The sequence below is a fragment of the Rhinolophus ferrumequinum genome, chromosome 13 (genome assembly GCF_004115265.2).
Source record: "Rhinolophus ferrumequinum isolate MPI-CBG mRhiFer1 chromosome 13, mRhiFer1_v1.p, whole genome shotgun sequence".
NCBI classification, from domain to species: domain Eukaryota; kingdom Metazoa; phylum Chordata; class Mammalia; order Chiroptera; family Rhinolophidae; genus Rhinolophus; species Rhinolophus ferrumequinum.
In genome coordinates this window covers 7,439,275-7,454,801 of record NC_046296.1, presented here as the reverse complement: position 1 = coordinate 7,454,801, position 15,527 = coordinate 7,439,275, and the positions used below count along the sequence as shown (strand labels likewise).

General features: G+C 40.3%; 2 gene segments (V, D, J or C); both read left to right on the top strand.

Moving 5' to 3' along the window:
* Positions 1 to 2,742: 2,742 nt before the first annotated feature.
* LOC117032867 (immunoglobulin kappa variable 1-39-like) lies at positions 2,743 to 3,240 on the top strand. The segment is given in 2 exon segments: positions 2,743 to 2,803; positions 2,930 to 3,240. Coding segments are annotated over 2 exon segments (366 nt in total).
* Positions 3,241 to 12,706: 9,466 nt separating this feature from the next.
* On the top strand, positions 12,707 to 13,198 carry LOC117033318 (immunoglobulin kappa variable 1-27-like). The segment is given in 2 exon segments: positions 12,707 to 12,803; positions 12,888 to 13,198. Coding segments are annotated over 2 exon segments (408 nt in total).
* The last annotated feature ends 2,329 nt before the right edge of the window (positions 13,199 to 15,527 follow it).

Genomic DNA, 15,527 nt, shown 5'->3' with positions numbered 1-15,527 from the left:
ACTATATATACATATATAGTCACATATGTATATAGTCATATAGTCATAATTTTAAATGTAAGATCTGAAACCATTAAACTCATAGAAGAAAATATAGGGAGTAAATTTGTAGACATTACTCTGAGTAATACTTTTATTGATATATCCCCTTGGGCAAGGGAAGCAAAAGAAAAAAATGAACATATGGGATTCATCAAACTAAAAACTTTTTTCAAAACAAAGGAAACCATCAATAAAGCAAAAAGGCATCCTATTGAAAGGAAGAAGATAATTGTCAATGATATGTCTGATAAGGGGTTAACATCAAAAATTTATAAAACACTCATTCAGCTCAACCAAAAACACAAGCAACACAATTAAAAGTGAGCAGAGGACATGAAGACACATTTCTCTAAAGACGACATTCAGGTGGTCAACAGACATACGAAAAAATGCTCAACCTCACTAATGATTACAGAAATGCAAATAAAACGCACAATGAGATACCACCTCACTCCAGTCAGAATGGCTATCATCAATAAATCAACAAACAAAACCTGCTGGCGAGGTTGTGGAGAAAAGGGATCACTCGTGCACTGTTGGTGGGATTGCAGACTGGTGCAGCCACTATGGAAATCAGTATGGAGGTATCTCAAAAAACTGTAAATGGAACTACCTTATGACTCAGCAATTCCTCTCTTAAGTATTTATGCAGAGAAATCCAAAGTGCTAATTTGAAAAAATATATGCACCCCTGTGTTTATTGCAGTGCTATTTACAATAGCCAAAACTTGGAAACAACCAAAATGCCCATCAGTAGACAACTGGATTAAGAAACTGTGGTACATTTATACAATGGAATATTACTCAGCTGTAAAGAAGAACAAAATCTAACAGTTTGCAATGATATAGATGGAATTAGAGAACGTTAAGCCAAGTGAAATAAGTCATTCTTGAGCACTTCTTTTTATGGCCCAAACTGTCCAGAGATATTTTGTATTTTCTCTATTCTAGACCTGGACTGTGGCATTCCTCCAAGAATTACTGCTTTGTTTTAGTGAAAAATAGTATTTAGAAACCAAGATCTGGGAACTGTGGGTGCTTCTTGGGACTTGAATGCCATTGGTACTAGGGTATAGAAAATCTATTTATTTATCTATCTATCCATCATCTATTTAGATATCAACACACACTTTCATACCTGATCTATATATAATCCTCATATCTCCAATTTCAATCCCAAACCAGTTTATCCAAGAAGTTTTTTTTCTGTATCTGGAACTACTTTCTCTCTACTGACCCTTAATACTTTGACTTGTATGATCCTCCTCCCTCCTGAATGAAACCAATCTCCTGCTGCTACAGCCAACTACATCCCCTTGCACATAACTGCCCCCATACATCCTCCCACATACCCTGTTCTGGCTCTGATGCCCTTGTCAGGCCACTGCCAGCTTGGCACTCCTGCATGGGTGCCCTCCCCACCATGTGTGGGCTCTGACAATTACACTTAGTACCCCTGCCTAGGTGAATGTCGTCTTCTTGTACGTCTGCTTGATTAACACAAGTACCGGATCAATAGTGCCACCACTGCCTTTGGGGACACCAGTCTTCACCCCACTCTAGCTCCATGCTGAGTTCCTCATCTCTCACACATGGATGCCATTTCCATACTGTGTGGGCTCTAATACCCTGTGCAAGCCTCCCAACCTCACCTTCCTATGTTTTTTTCTCATCACTCTGCTTGTGCCCAAGACCCTGAATCCAGCCACTGAGAACTATATTCTCTTAGAAACCAGAAGAGGTTTTGTAATGGAGGAATATGCAGGTTTAGGGATCACAGTAGTATCAGGGTTATACATAAGCACTTACACTAGGGAAGCCTTCAGCTTCTGAAGAGAATGGCTTGGGTTAAGGAGGAAGCGAGGCACAAGCTGTCACCCAAGGAGCTCAGGGACATGTAACATGGGCACGGGAAAGACCTGCAGAGAGGAAAGGTGGCTGACACATTTCATTTGTGGAGAAGAGAAATCTCTGACCAGGGCTGGTCTAGATGCAAGTGGTATGTCAGAGCACTGGGAAATGGAAAAGACAGATCACTAAGCTAGAGGTGACAGGTTAGCAATGACAGATACTCAGTCACTGGGCACTTTCTTACAAATCATGACACTTTGATTTTTTTTTCAGTTGTTATTCTTACACCTCATTGCATCTCTAGCTGCCAATAGTGTTAATTTACCAAACCAAAGGTTTTAAGAATTCAACCTAAAGGAAGTCTTCCTGTCCTCAACAGGGTGCTCAGGTACCAATGCAAAGAGCTGGCAAAATTATGTCCAAGTACTAGGTTAATGTCATACTTGACAGACCCCTGTTTTAGATGGAGAAATAGCAAGAGGAGCATTTGAAATTTTTTTTTTAATTTTATTTTTTAAATTTATTGGGGTGACAATTGTTAGTAAAATTACATAGATTTCAGGCATTTGAAATTTGAACAGAACAAGAACACTATACTCATAGTACACTAGAATGACTCTTGTGACTGCCGAGGAGAAACACATTTCTTGCAGGCAAATGTGTGCTGCCCTGTGGGGCAGGGGCACCTGGTAGACACTGACTGCCCGGTGTTATTGAGACCAGTCAGCCCTGCAGCTGGGCCCAACCTACCCCAACCCCGCTTATTTGCATGTTACTGGGGTGCAACCCACAGCCCTGGACACATTAATAGTGTGGTCACACCCTGTGCAGGAATCAGTCCAGGCAGGACGTAGCATGGACATGAGGGTCCCGACTCAGCTCCTCAGCCTCCTGCTGCTGTGCCTCCCAGGTAAGGAAGGAAAAGTGGGGATTTACTCTGCCAGTGTGGTCAGTACCACTTAGACTGCAGGGTAGTTATAAGATCTGGTAACATCATTAAGAGTATGGATGAGTGTTTTCATGTTTCCATTCTCAGGAGACAGATGTGATATCCAGATGACCCAGTCTCCATCCTCTGTGTCTGCATCACTGGGAGACACAGTCACCATCACTTGCCGGGCCAGTCAGATAATTGACAGTTGGTTAAACTGGTATCAGCAGAAACCAGGGACAGCTCCTAAGATCCTGATCTATAAGGCGTCCACTTTGCAAACCGGTGTCCCTTCGAGGTTCAGTGGCCAAGGATCTGGGACAGATTACACTCTCACCATCAGCAGCCTGCAGCCTGAAGATGTGGCAACTTATTACTGTCAAAGGGGTTACAGTACCCCTCACACAGTGTTATGAGCCTGAACATAAACCACGAAGCCGACAGCTGAGAGCAGGCCGCCCCAGCTGCTCCTCTTGAGCCTCCATCAGCTGAGAGCATTTCTCAGATGCACCCACTCTTTGATAGTGACTGGAGGTTTTGGTAGAAGTATCCAGAATGGCTCCTCTGCACCCTAACTCTCTTTGTGTCCCCTCAGCCTTTGTGTTCCCGTAGCACATACAATGCCTCTCCTGATTTCATAAAGAACTGACATCATCACACATGAGCTGTCCAGGCTACGGTATCAGTCAGAGTTCATCAAGTGAAAGAGAAGCCACAGTGGGTATTCCAAGCAGGAATTACTTAATATAGGGATTTAATTTCTAAAGTACATTGTTTCAATGGCCTTGGGAGTTAATAACAGGGGAAGCAGATAGTGGAACAGGGGATTTCCTGGTGCTCCCCCAGAAACCAGAGAACATATGCCTTGGGAGACAGAGGCTGTCTAACCATGTCGTCACCAGACCTGTGGGGAAGCCCAGGAGTGGGGGTGCTGATGCTCTCAGCTCACCGGTGATTCTCCAGTCGTCCTCTCTGCCTGCAGGACCTGATGGATAGCACTGAATCCTCCTCGCCTGACTTCCAAATGTTAGTGAGAGCCCCTCACTGAGCAAGTCTATGGGAAATCATAGAGGGCAAAGGGGTTCTGAGAAATGTGCTTCCACAAGGGAGAATGATGATGGGGAACTGACAGCCTGGATGGTCATTCCTTTTACATGTTCAGAATTATGCCAGTTACATACACTTGGATTTGCTTTCAACCATCATTATCATTCATAATAAGGACTCTTTGTTAAATCAGAAAATAGAAAAATGAGGGAAATGTTTCACATATATAGAAATAATTTGACAAAGAATGGAAGTCTTTTTTGATGAAAAAATCAAAACTTAAATGTGGATGGAGCATTCTTAGTCTTAAAATGAAAAAAATTTGCTGTTCAAAATTTTCCTTGGAGCCAGAGCATCACTAATACCATGGGAGCTTATTACAAATGCGAAACATCAGGTTCCACCTTTCACCTTCTTTAAGGGTCTTCATTTCTACACAATATCAGCAGATATGTATAAGGTTTAAGATGCTCTGTTTTAGAGGACATTTACTTCAGTTAAATAGGCCTTTTTTCTCCCTTTTCCATTTAAGAAACTCTATTGAAATCCACACGTTAAAAACACATCCAAAATTATTTTCAAATTAACACAAAATTAACTTACTTCAAGAGTATAAGTATAGAAAAAGTATAATTATTTGTAAATGGCAGGAGGAAATACATCAAAAATTGAACAGAGTCATCATTTTTAGAGACTTGAAGAATTACAAACCTAAGAATAAATCAAAATGATATCTAATTGTATTAGAAATAATTGGACTTAAACTTACTTGTGCAGTTTATTTGGGGGATTTTGTTCTTTCCTGCATTTTGCCCAAGATTGATGTGCCTTGGGTTCACACTTTCAGTTTTGCCCCAGAGGAAACCATCCATAGTGGAGACCAATTCATGTGCCTGCAGAGGAACCACACAGCTGAGCACTGTCTGGATCCTCCACCACTGTAAACATAAACATTCATGAATACAGAAATGAATTCTTGGTATTATAGGCTATCAAATATTTGAGTGGCTCCTTACAAACCATTATTGCATAAAAACTGGCTAATACAATATTTATACATCTGTATATAAAGATAGGCAGATCTCACCAAAACTTATGGCACAAAATAATACTTAGGAATCCATTTATAAAAAGATGGGAAACCATAAAAGAAAAATTTTAATATTTGAATAAATAGAATAAAATTTACTTCATTTATGTAAACATCTAACATTATCTATATATGACAGTACTTGCATTAATAACAATAATTTTATATAACATATTGAAAATTATTACACCATAATTTCATTGCTAAAATTGTACATCTGAATCTGTATACATATAGGTATATATATGATACATACATGTGGATGCATACTTTTTGATAACTAATGTAATTACTTTATGAGTTCACGGCTTAGTATAACTCCAGCTACTCCCCATCAAAACCTGGTATCCAGGACCTGATATAGTACCTTATCTGGCTTGAGGCATTTTCTTTATAATCTTGGTTTCTAAATCACCCACCTACTGCTGTGCTTACTTGAAAATGAGTTTTCTAAGTGGAGGTCGGAAGAGTATAAATGAAGATATTGTTCCTACTGCAAAAAAATAAATTCTTAGAGCCTAAGGAAGTTTTATCATCTCTAGGCCCACAATCAGGCTATGAGTTCCAGGTATGAGATGCTACTTATCTGTTGTTTTTTTTTTAACTTTATGGTGAAATCTACTCGAGCTCTCATCACACAGGTCATACGTCTTTTGATTTACAAAAGATTTACAATAGAGCGTATAACAACTAAATGAAACTTCTAATAACCAAGCACAAAATAGACTGAATGGCTGAAAAATTAATTCATGGATGATACCACTTGTCTTCAAATAGTGTAGAAGGGACACCATCAGCCTAGAGGAAGTATATCAGAATGTCATGGAGGAGCCAGTATGAAGTTTGTTCAGTTTTATTTAATAGTATATTTTTAAATCTCTTTAGTTTTTGTTTATTAATAGTTGCAATATCTCTAAAATACAGACTGAGTGGCTACACTGGCTGTTTGACAAATCAAAAGACAAAATTACACTTTAGAAATGCATACTCAATATGTTAAAATTTTTAGACTTTCTTTAGGCAATCATTTCTCATATTTTATTGATAATTGATACTGAAGAAACTTGGAAAAAATGGGAACAATTTAACAGGTATTATTTAGCCAAAACTGACCAAGACTGAAACAAGTCAACCTATGTCCTAATGAATTAAACACAAAGCCACACTGCATCAACCATTAGGGTACAGATTATTCCATGTCTTCATTTTCTAGGTAGAAACTTAGAAAAAATTTAACGAAGTATAAAATATTCACTAATCAGGTGCCTGGGAATGAAAAAAAAATGAACTGAGAGCTTTAAATTGCAGATTAATTCAGGTGTTTCCTTATGCTTATGAATTATTTGTGGAAGTGGGAACAAATTTATGCCTGAGATTTGTCAGAAAATTACACTGCACTGATGTCACATCACTTTTATACCCAAGAGAGCTTTGGAAGAACAGGAGCCTAAACAGTATGTAAAATTCAAAGGTTATAGCTGATGATCACTTTGAAATAGAAAATAGCGAATTCAATGATATCGACTCCTGGATTTGAGAAATTACCAGACTTTAGAAGAAACAAGGCTGAAAGGTTGGAGACACGGTTATTTGGGGAAACACTATGATTGGACCTTTGAAAATGGGCCAAGATTGAGGACAATGGCTTCCAGGTGAAAGTTAAGCTAAGGGTCATTGCTGAGCAGAAGGTTCTCAATAATCAGATGACACATCGATGTCAGGCAGTTACTGCTATGGTCTGATTATTTGTCCCCTCAAACATTTGAATGTTGAAGTCCCAATCCAATTATGATTATATTGCAAGGTAAGATGTTTTGTTGGTGATGAGGTCACCATTGATTGGGATCAATGCCTTATAAAAGAGATCCCACAGAGCTCCCTGAATATTTCTACCAGGTGAGGACACAGCGAGAAAACTATCTATGACCAGAATGTGAGCCATCACCAGACACCAAATCTGCCAGCAACTTGAGCTTGGAATCCACAGCCTCTGGAATTGTGAGATATATATATTTATGTTGTTTACAACCTGCCCAGTATAAGGTATTTTTACTATTGCAGCCTAAACATGCTAAGAAGTCACTTTTCCAAGCTTTCCCAGTGAGCCTAATGAACAGACATCATGACATCAGCAGTGGCAGTTCATGCATAGCCCAGGGGTATGGATTTCATCTCAGGCTGATGTGTTACTTGCATGTGTTCTGTGATTGAGTCAGTTGGATATACGAACAGACATGATGGCTGATTCCAGCAGAAAGGTGTTTATTATAATGGATGAGGAACATTACAAATGTTGAGAAAGGCCACATGAATGGGTTTTGACAACTCAGTTCTAATCCCTCAAACCTCCCCCCTAGTGTTTTCTGTGATCAGAAAACCTATTGCCATGGCAACAGCAACCTGGAGAATCAGAAAGCCTTGTCCACCAGAATGTGTTGCCTGGCCAGGACCCACACCAGCACACTGAGCACCTGTGGTCATGCAGGTCCCCTCCCCTCACTCTGTTCTGACAACCACTCCTCAGGAATGCATCTGATGGGCAGAGTCTAAGTCACATCTCCGACCAAGAGTGCAAGGCATGTGGTTTAGCCTCAGAACCTCCCACACAGAAAGACTGACGGAACACAGAGGATGAAAAATACTAAGGAAGCTGCTTCACAGTAATTGCATGAGTCAGGAATACATGTATGTATGTTAAATAATTTCCTTTTCTCTACTTGCCTTTTGCTTTAAATATATACAGAAACAGCTGGGGTTCTTGTTGTTTTTTTTTGTCACCCTTATAATTTGGACAGTAGTTTAAATGTGTAAGAAAACTAATAAAGAAGTCATCAATCAAGATTGTATTGAGAGGGTCTGTAGGAGGAGTCTCATGCCTACTTCCTTCTCCCAGTCCTACAAGAAGATCTCTGGTTATAACCACACTCCTAACTTCCTCTGTTCTTCTCTAAAGGAATTTCCTCTTCTTTTGCACCTGTCTCGCCCTGGATACATGTTCCAGATCACAATTGTCTCTTTTCAAAAATGAACCATTTGTTGGAGAAGTATCCAGTTAACTTTTTGTTTAAGGTCAATATTTTTGTGGCCTGTACAAGGGTCCGGAGAAGACCCCCGAGAATACCAGGGATGGTGAGCAAACAGGTGTGGCACCCACACAGCCTTTGAGCTTGCTGTTTTTCTCACTGGCCCAGGAGTTCTAAGGCTGAGTTTTCTCCTAGATTAGAACTTCCACTCTCTGTGTTTTGAAGCTCTCATGACTTTATCGAATCTGTCAGAGGCTTTGTACTTTTCTGCTAAAGGCCCTGTTCGTCTGAGAGTACTGGATTTGACACAATAGCCTGACACAACTTTTCTCCAAATTCGGAATGAATTCTCCCTGTTTAAATTGATGCCTAATCTGTGCTTTTGGTGTTCAAACCCAAGCTACGAAGCAGTCCCTGCCTCAGTGTACTAAAACATTTCCTATAGTGGGGTCTCAAATGACCCTCAAATGAGACCTGTCTCTGAAACTGTTCTTTTGTATAAGCTGTTTAAGAGTTATTCACCCTTTCCTCCTTAGTTCTCTGTCCCTACTCATTTATTAAGCTGACACTTCTTAGAACAGCATCATGCTGGAATTTCTCCTCTCAAAAGGGGAAAAATCTCTCTAGAATTTGACAGTAGCCATCAAAACAGCAAAGCAGGTAAATTAAATGAACTTCTCGCATATTTCACTTCCTCCATTTCTGATGACACTATAGTTAAATCTGGGAGCATAATTCATTTGTCCGTATTGAATCACCTGTCATTCTCTTTCTGGGCAAAAATCTTCAGTTGATATTGGCATAATCCACAGTGTACCTCCTATCAATATTCAAATATATTCCTTAAACCCTGATGCCAGAATCAATATCCCATAAGGGTTCTTTCAAGGTATAAAGCCCAAAGTAGATTCCAAAAGTCAGGGCCTCATTCCCTTGCACTAGACCCTGTAACACTCCCACTTTTCCTGTGAGAAAACCCAAGGGATGGGAGTTGAGATTGTCCAGGACCTCTGAGCAATAAACAACATTGTTATCTTTCAGAATCCTGTTATTCCTAACACTCACATACTACTAGCATCCATCCCAACTGGAAGTAAATTTCCTACTGGAATTGATTTACGCAATACATTCTTCAGTATTTTAGCCAATGAAGCTAGTCAACACCTTTTTGCTTTCATGTGTGAAGGAAAACAACTTACCTGGACATTAATGCCTCAGAATTTCACTGAGAGCACTTTCTGTTCCTCACAAATTCTGAAGGCTAATCTAGATGGTACACATTCCCCTAGGAGTTCTACTTATTGCAATATGTGGATGACTTGCTTTAGGGACGATGTTGAAGAAAATTTGTCTTTATTGGCTGATGTGAGCTTTTGTCTATTAGCTTTTATCTGTTCCTGTATGTGAGGTGATTTCTGTGTTGTGATCAGGGGTTGAGTAAATTCCCCCTTTGGTCTCAATCTCCCGAGCAGGAAAGATATAAGATGATGTTATTTTCTGGGTCTCATTTTCCCGAGCAGGGGAGATATGAAATGAGGTTGTTTTTTTGTCCCCCTTTGGTCTCACTTTCCTGAGCAGGGGAGACATGAGATGAGGTTTTTTGTTTGGTCTCATTCTCTCAAGTAGGGGAGATATGAGATGGCATTTGTCGTTCTGTCCGTGTTGTGAGGGGATGGTTCGCTTAGGATTAAAGAAATTCTTGATCAGGGGTTGAGAAAATTCCCTCTGTGTTCTGTCTGTTTCGCCCACATCAGCAGATGAAGTGAAGAAGTAGCTAAGTTATATCAGGACGACGTGACAGACATGTTGCCAGGCTTTGGAAGACCTTGGGCTGATGGTTCCAGCAAGAACAGTAGATGTTGCTCATCCGGATGAACTGTCCCTTCGGCTGGATGGGCAACATTCATATCAGTAACTGCCGGACCCTCCTGGAACTGGCCATTCCCAGAGGGGGAGGCAAGAACATAAAACTTGGCTCTAAGGTACATCTGCGAAAATATGTAAGACAGACCTCAGTTGACAGTGATATTTATTAAATAATTATTATTTCATCATTTGGTCATTTTGTCATTGGTGATTTCTCATCATTCTAACATGTTAAGGACTTCCAACAATATGCAGCTTACAACACCAGGGGATGTCCTGACTTCCAGCCGTGAACCTGGTGAGGTCTGGCTGGTTCCTGGCCTCTCCAGTGCTGTTCCCCACGGTTAGCCTTCTTGAGAACTTGTTAGCATCTAAAAAACTTAGAGCTGACAGCTTACAGCATCAAAAGACATCTTAACTTCCAACAACAACAACGACAACAACAGCAACATTCTTCAAATTGTTAACACCTTGAAACCTTAGGTGCAGCTTATGGCTTATATGTCAAAAGACGCCTTATAAATGTCTAAGTATTACTTTGTCTTGTGCACTGAAACTAATAATAATAATAAAAAAAGACGCCTTGACTTCTAACAACAACAACAAAAACAACAACACAGCATTCTTGGGAACTAGCAAACAGTAGTGTGGAAGATGCCTGAGTTTCTCTCTGCTGCAGACCTGGCAAGGTTTTGATTTATGACTTTTCCAGTGCTGTTCTCCCCCAGTTTGGTGAGCTTTTTACATCTACTGTAATAGTCATTATCCTATAGAGCTTATTACTGCTTTTGGATACTCCTTACTGATATTATTTGTGTATTTAGCCAAGTAAATTTTGTTAAATTATAAACATGTGTTGGGATCTCTTAAACTTACAAGTATGTGTACTCCTTTGATGTGATATTATTATCAATGTATATAGTTTAGTCTTAACCACCTTTACTGTCTGTCATTAGCACACTCTATTAATTGCCCTTGTCTTTTGCTATTGCATATTGCTAAATAAATTGACTAGATATTACTAAATAAATAATCATTTAGCCCCATTCTAGCCTGTGTTCCTTCTCCTTCTTTTCCCCGCACTTCATTACACTCATCATTCTTGAGCACTTCTGAATTTCTGGCCCAAATTAAGCACTTCTCATTTTCTGGCCCAGAGTTATTTTGTATTATCTCTATTCTAGACTTGGACTGAGGCATTTCTCCAGGAACTACTGCTTTGTTTCAGTGGAAATACTATTTAGAAACCAAGATCTGGGCATTGTGGGTGCTTCTTGGGACATTGGGGTCATTGGTTCCAGGTTAGGGAAAATATGTTTATTTATCTATCTATCCATCATCTATTTATATATCAACACACGCTTTCATATCTAATCTACATGCAACCCTCTTAGTTCCGATTTCAATCCCAAACCAGTTTATCATAGGAGTTTTGTTTTCTGTATCTGGAACTACTTTCTCCAACACTGAGAATTTTGTCTCTACTGACTCTTAATACTTTGACTTATATGATCATCAACCCGCCTGAATGAAACCAATCTCCTGCTGCTACAGCCAACTACATCCCCTTGCACATAACTGCCCCCATACATCCTCCCACAGACCCTGTTCTGGCTCTGATACCCTCGTCAGGCCACTGCCAGCTTTGCACTCCTGCATGGGTGCCCTCCCCACCATGTGTGGGCTCTGACAATTACACTGAGAGCCCCTGCCTAGGTGAATGTCGTCTTCTTGTACCTCTGCTTGATTAACACATGTACCAGATCAACAGTGCCACCACTGCCTTTGGGGACACCAGTCCTCACCCCATTCTAGCTCCATGCTGGGTTCCCCCTCTATCACACATGGATGCCATTTCCATAGTGTGTGGGCTCTAATACCCTGTGCAAGCCTCCCATCCTCAACTTCCTGTGTTTTTTTCCCATCACCTGCTTGTGCCCAAGACCCTGCATCCAGCCACCGAGAAATGTATTCTCTTAGAAACTGGAAGAGATTTTGTGATGCAGGAATATGCAGGTTTAGGGAACACAGTAGTGTCAGGGTTATACATAAGCACTTAGTCTAGAGATTCCTTCAGCTTTTGAAGAGAATAGCTTGGGTTAAGGAGGAAGCGAGGCACAAGCTGTAACCCAAGGAGCTCAGGGACATGTAACATGGGCATGGGAAAGACCTGCATATCTTTTGTGGACGAGAGAAATCCCTGACCAGGGCTGGCCTAGATGCATGCGGTGTGTCAGAGCACCCGGAAATGGAAAAGACAGATCACTAAGCTACAGATCACAGGTTACCAAAGACAGTTACTCAGTCACTGGGCACTTCCTTACAAATCATGACATTCAGTTTTCTTTCAGTTGTTGTTCTTACACCTCATTGCATCTCTAGTTGCCAATAGTGTTAATTTACCATACCAAAGGTTTTAAGAATTCAACCCAAAAGAAGTCTCCCTCTCTGCAAAAGTGTGCTCACGTGCCAATGTAAAGAGCTGGCAAAATTATTTCCAAGTACTAGGTTAATATCATGCTTGACAGACCCCTGTTTTAGATGGAGAAATAGCAAGAAAAGCATGTCCTGAAATGTGAACAGAACAAGAACACTATACTCATAGGACGGCAGAATGATTCTGTGACTGCCGAGGAGAAACACATTTCTTGCAGGCAAATGTGTGCTGCCCTGTGGGGCTGGGGAACCTGGTAGACACTGACTGTGCCGTGTTATTGAGACCAGTCAGCCCTGCAGCTGGGCCCAAACTGCCCCAACCCTGCTTATTTGCATGTTACTGGGGTGCAACCCACAGCCCTGGACACATTAATAGTGTGGTCACACCCTGTGCAGGAATCAGTCCGGGCAGGACGTAGCATGGACATGAGGGTCCCGACTCAGCTCCTCAGCCTCCTGCTGCTGTGCCTCCCAGTTAAGGAAGGAAAACTGGGGGTTTACTCTGCCAGTGTGGTCAGTACCACTTAGACTGCAGGGTAGTTATAAGACCTGGTAACATCATTAAGAGTAAGGATGTTTGTTTTCATGTTTCCCTTCTCAGGAGCCAGATGTGATATCCAGATGACCCAGTCTCCATCCTCTGTGTCTGCATCACTGGGAGACAGCGTCACCATCACTTGCCGGGCCAGTCAGGGCATAAGCAGTTACTTAGCCTGGTATCAGCAGAAACCAGGGACAGCTCCTAAGCTCCTGATCCATAATGCAAACAGTTTGCAAACCGGTGTCCCTTCGAGGTTCAGTGGCCAAGGATCTGGGACAGATTTCACTCTCACCATCAGCAGCCTGCAGCCTGAAGATATGGCAACTTATTACTGTCTACATCATAAGAGTTGGGGTCCCACAGTGTTATGAGCCTGAACATAAACCAAGAAGCCGACAGCTGAGAGCAGGCCGCCCCAGCTGCTCCTCTTGGGTCTCCATCAGCTGAGAGCATTTCTCAGATGCACCCACTCTTTGATGGTGACTGGAGGTTTTGGTAGAAGTATCCAGAGCTCCTCCTCTGTACCCTAACCCTCTTTGTGTCCCCTCAACCTCCGTAGCACATACAACGCCTCTCCTGATTTCATAAAGAACTGAAATCATCACACATGAGCTGTCTAGGCTACGGTATCAATCAGAGTTCATAAAATGAAAGACAGGCCACAGTGTGTATTCCAAGCAGGAATTGCTTAATATAGGGAATTAATTTCTAAAGTACATTGTTTCAATGGCCTTGGGAATTAATAACAGGGGAAGCAGATAGTGGAACAGGGAATTTCCTGATGCTCCCCCAGAAACCAGAGAACATATGCCTTGGGAGACAGAGGCTGTCTAACCATGTGGTCACCAGACCTGTGGGAAGCCCAGGAGTGGGGGTGCTGATGCTCTCAGCTCACCGGTGATTCTCCAGTCGTCCTCTCTGCCTGCAGGACCTGATGGATAGCACTGAATCCTCCTCGCCTGACTTCCAAATGTTAGTGAGAGCCCCTCACTGAGCAAGTCTATGGGAAATCATAGAGTGCAAAGGGGTTCAAATTAACACAAAATTAACTTACTTTAAGAGTATAAGTATAGAAAAAGTATAAGTATTTGTAAATTCCAGGGTGAAATATATTAAATATTGAACAGAGTCATCATTTTTAAAGACTTGAAGAATTACAAAGACCTAAGAATAAATCAAAGTGATATCTAATTGTATTATAAATAATTGGACTTAAACTTACTTGTGCAGTTTATTTGGGGGATTTTGTTCTTTCCTGCAATTTGCCCTGAGATTGATGTGCCTTGGGTTCACACCTTCAGTTTTGCCTCAAAGGAAACCATCCATAGTGGAGACCAATTCATGTGCCTGCAGAGGAACCACACAGCTGAGCACTGTCTGGATCCTCCACCACTGTAAACATAAACATTCATGAATACAGAAATGAATTCTTGATATTATAGGCTATGAAATATTTGAGTGGCTCCTTACAAACCATTATTGCATAAAAACTGACTAATACAATATTTATACATCTGCATGTAGAGATAGAGAGATTTCACCAAAACTTATGGCACAAAATAATACTTAGGAATCCGTTTATAAAAAGATGGAAAACCATAAAAGAAAGGTGTTAATATTTGAATAAAAAGAATAAAATTTACATCATTTATGCAAACATCTAACATTACCCATATATGGCAGTACTTGCATTAATAACAATAATTTTATAGATCAGAAACTTATTGAAAATTATTACACCATAATTTCATTGCTAAAATTATACATCTGAATGTGTATATATAGATATAGATATAGATATAGATATATAGATATATATGATACGTACATGTGGATGCATACTTTTTGATAACTAATGTAATTACTTTATGAGTTCCTGGCTTAGTATAACTCCAGCTACTCCCCATCAAAACCTGGTATCCAGGACCTGATATAGTACCTTATCTGGCTTGAGGCATTTTCTTTATAATCTTGGTTTCTAAATCACCCACCAACTGCTGTGCTTCCTGGAAAATGAGTTTTCTAAGTGGAGGTCGGAAGAGTATAAATGAAGATATTGTTCCTACTGCAATAAATTAAATTCTTAGAGCCTAAGGAAGTTTCATCATCTCTAGGCCCACAATCAGGCTGAGTTCCAGGTATGAGATGTTACTTATCTGATGTTTTTTTTTAACTTTATGGTGAAATGTACTCGAACTCTCATGACATAGGTCATACATATTTTGATTTATAGAGAAAATAACAACTAAATGAAACTTCTAATAACCAAGCACAAAATAGACTGAATGGCTGAAAAATTAATTCCTGGATAATACCACTTGTCTTCAAATAGTGTGTAAGGGACACCATCAGCCTAGAAGAAGTATATTAGAATCACACAGAGGGGCAAGTATGAAGTTTTCTCAGATTTATTTAATAGTATATTTTAAAATCTCTCTGGCGTTACTTTATTAATAGTTGAAATATCTCTAAAATACTGATCGAGTGACTACGCTGGCTGTTTGACAAATCAGAAGACAAAATTACACTTTAGAAATGCATACTCAATAGGTTAAAATTTTTAGACTTTTTTAGGCAATCATTTCTCATATTTTATAGATAATTGAGACCGATAAAACTTGAAAAAATGGGAGCAATTTAACAGGTGTTATTTAGCCAAAACTGACCAAGACTGAAACAAGTCAACCTATGTCCTGATGA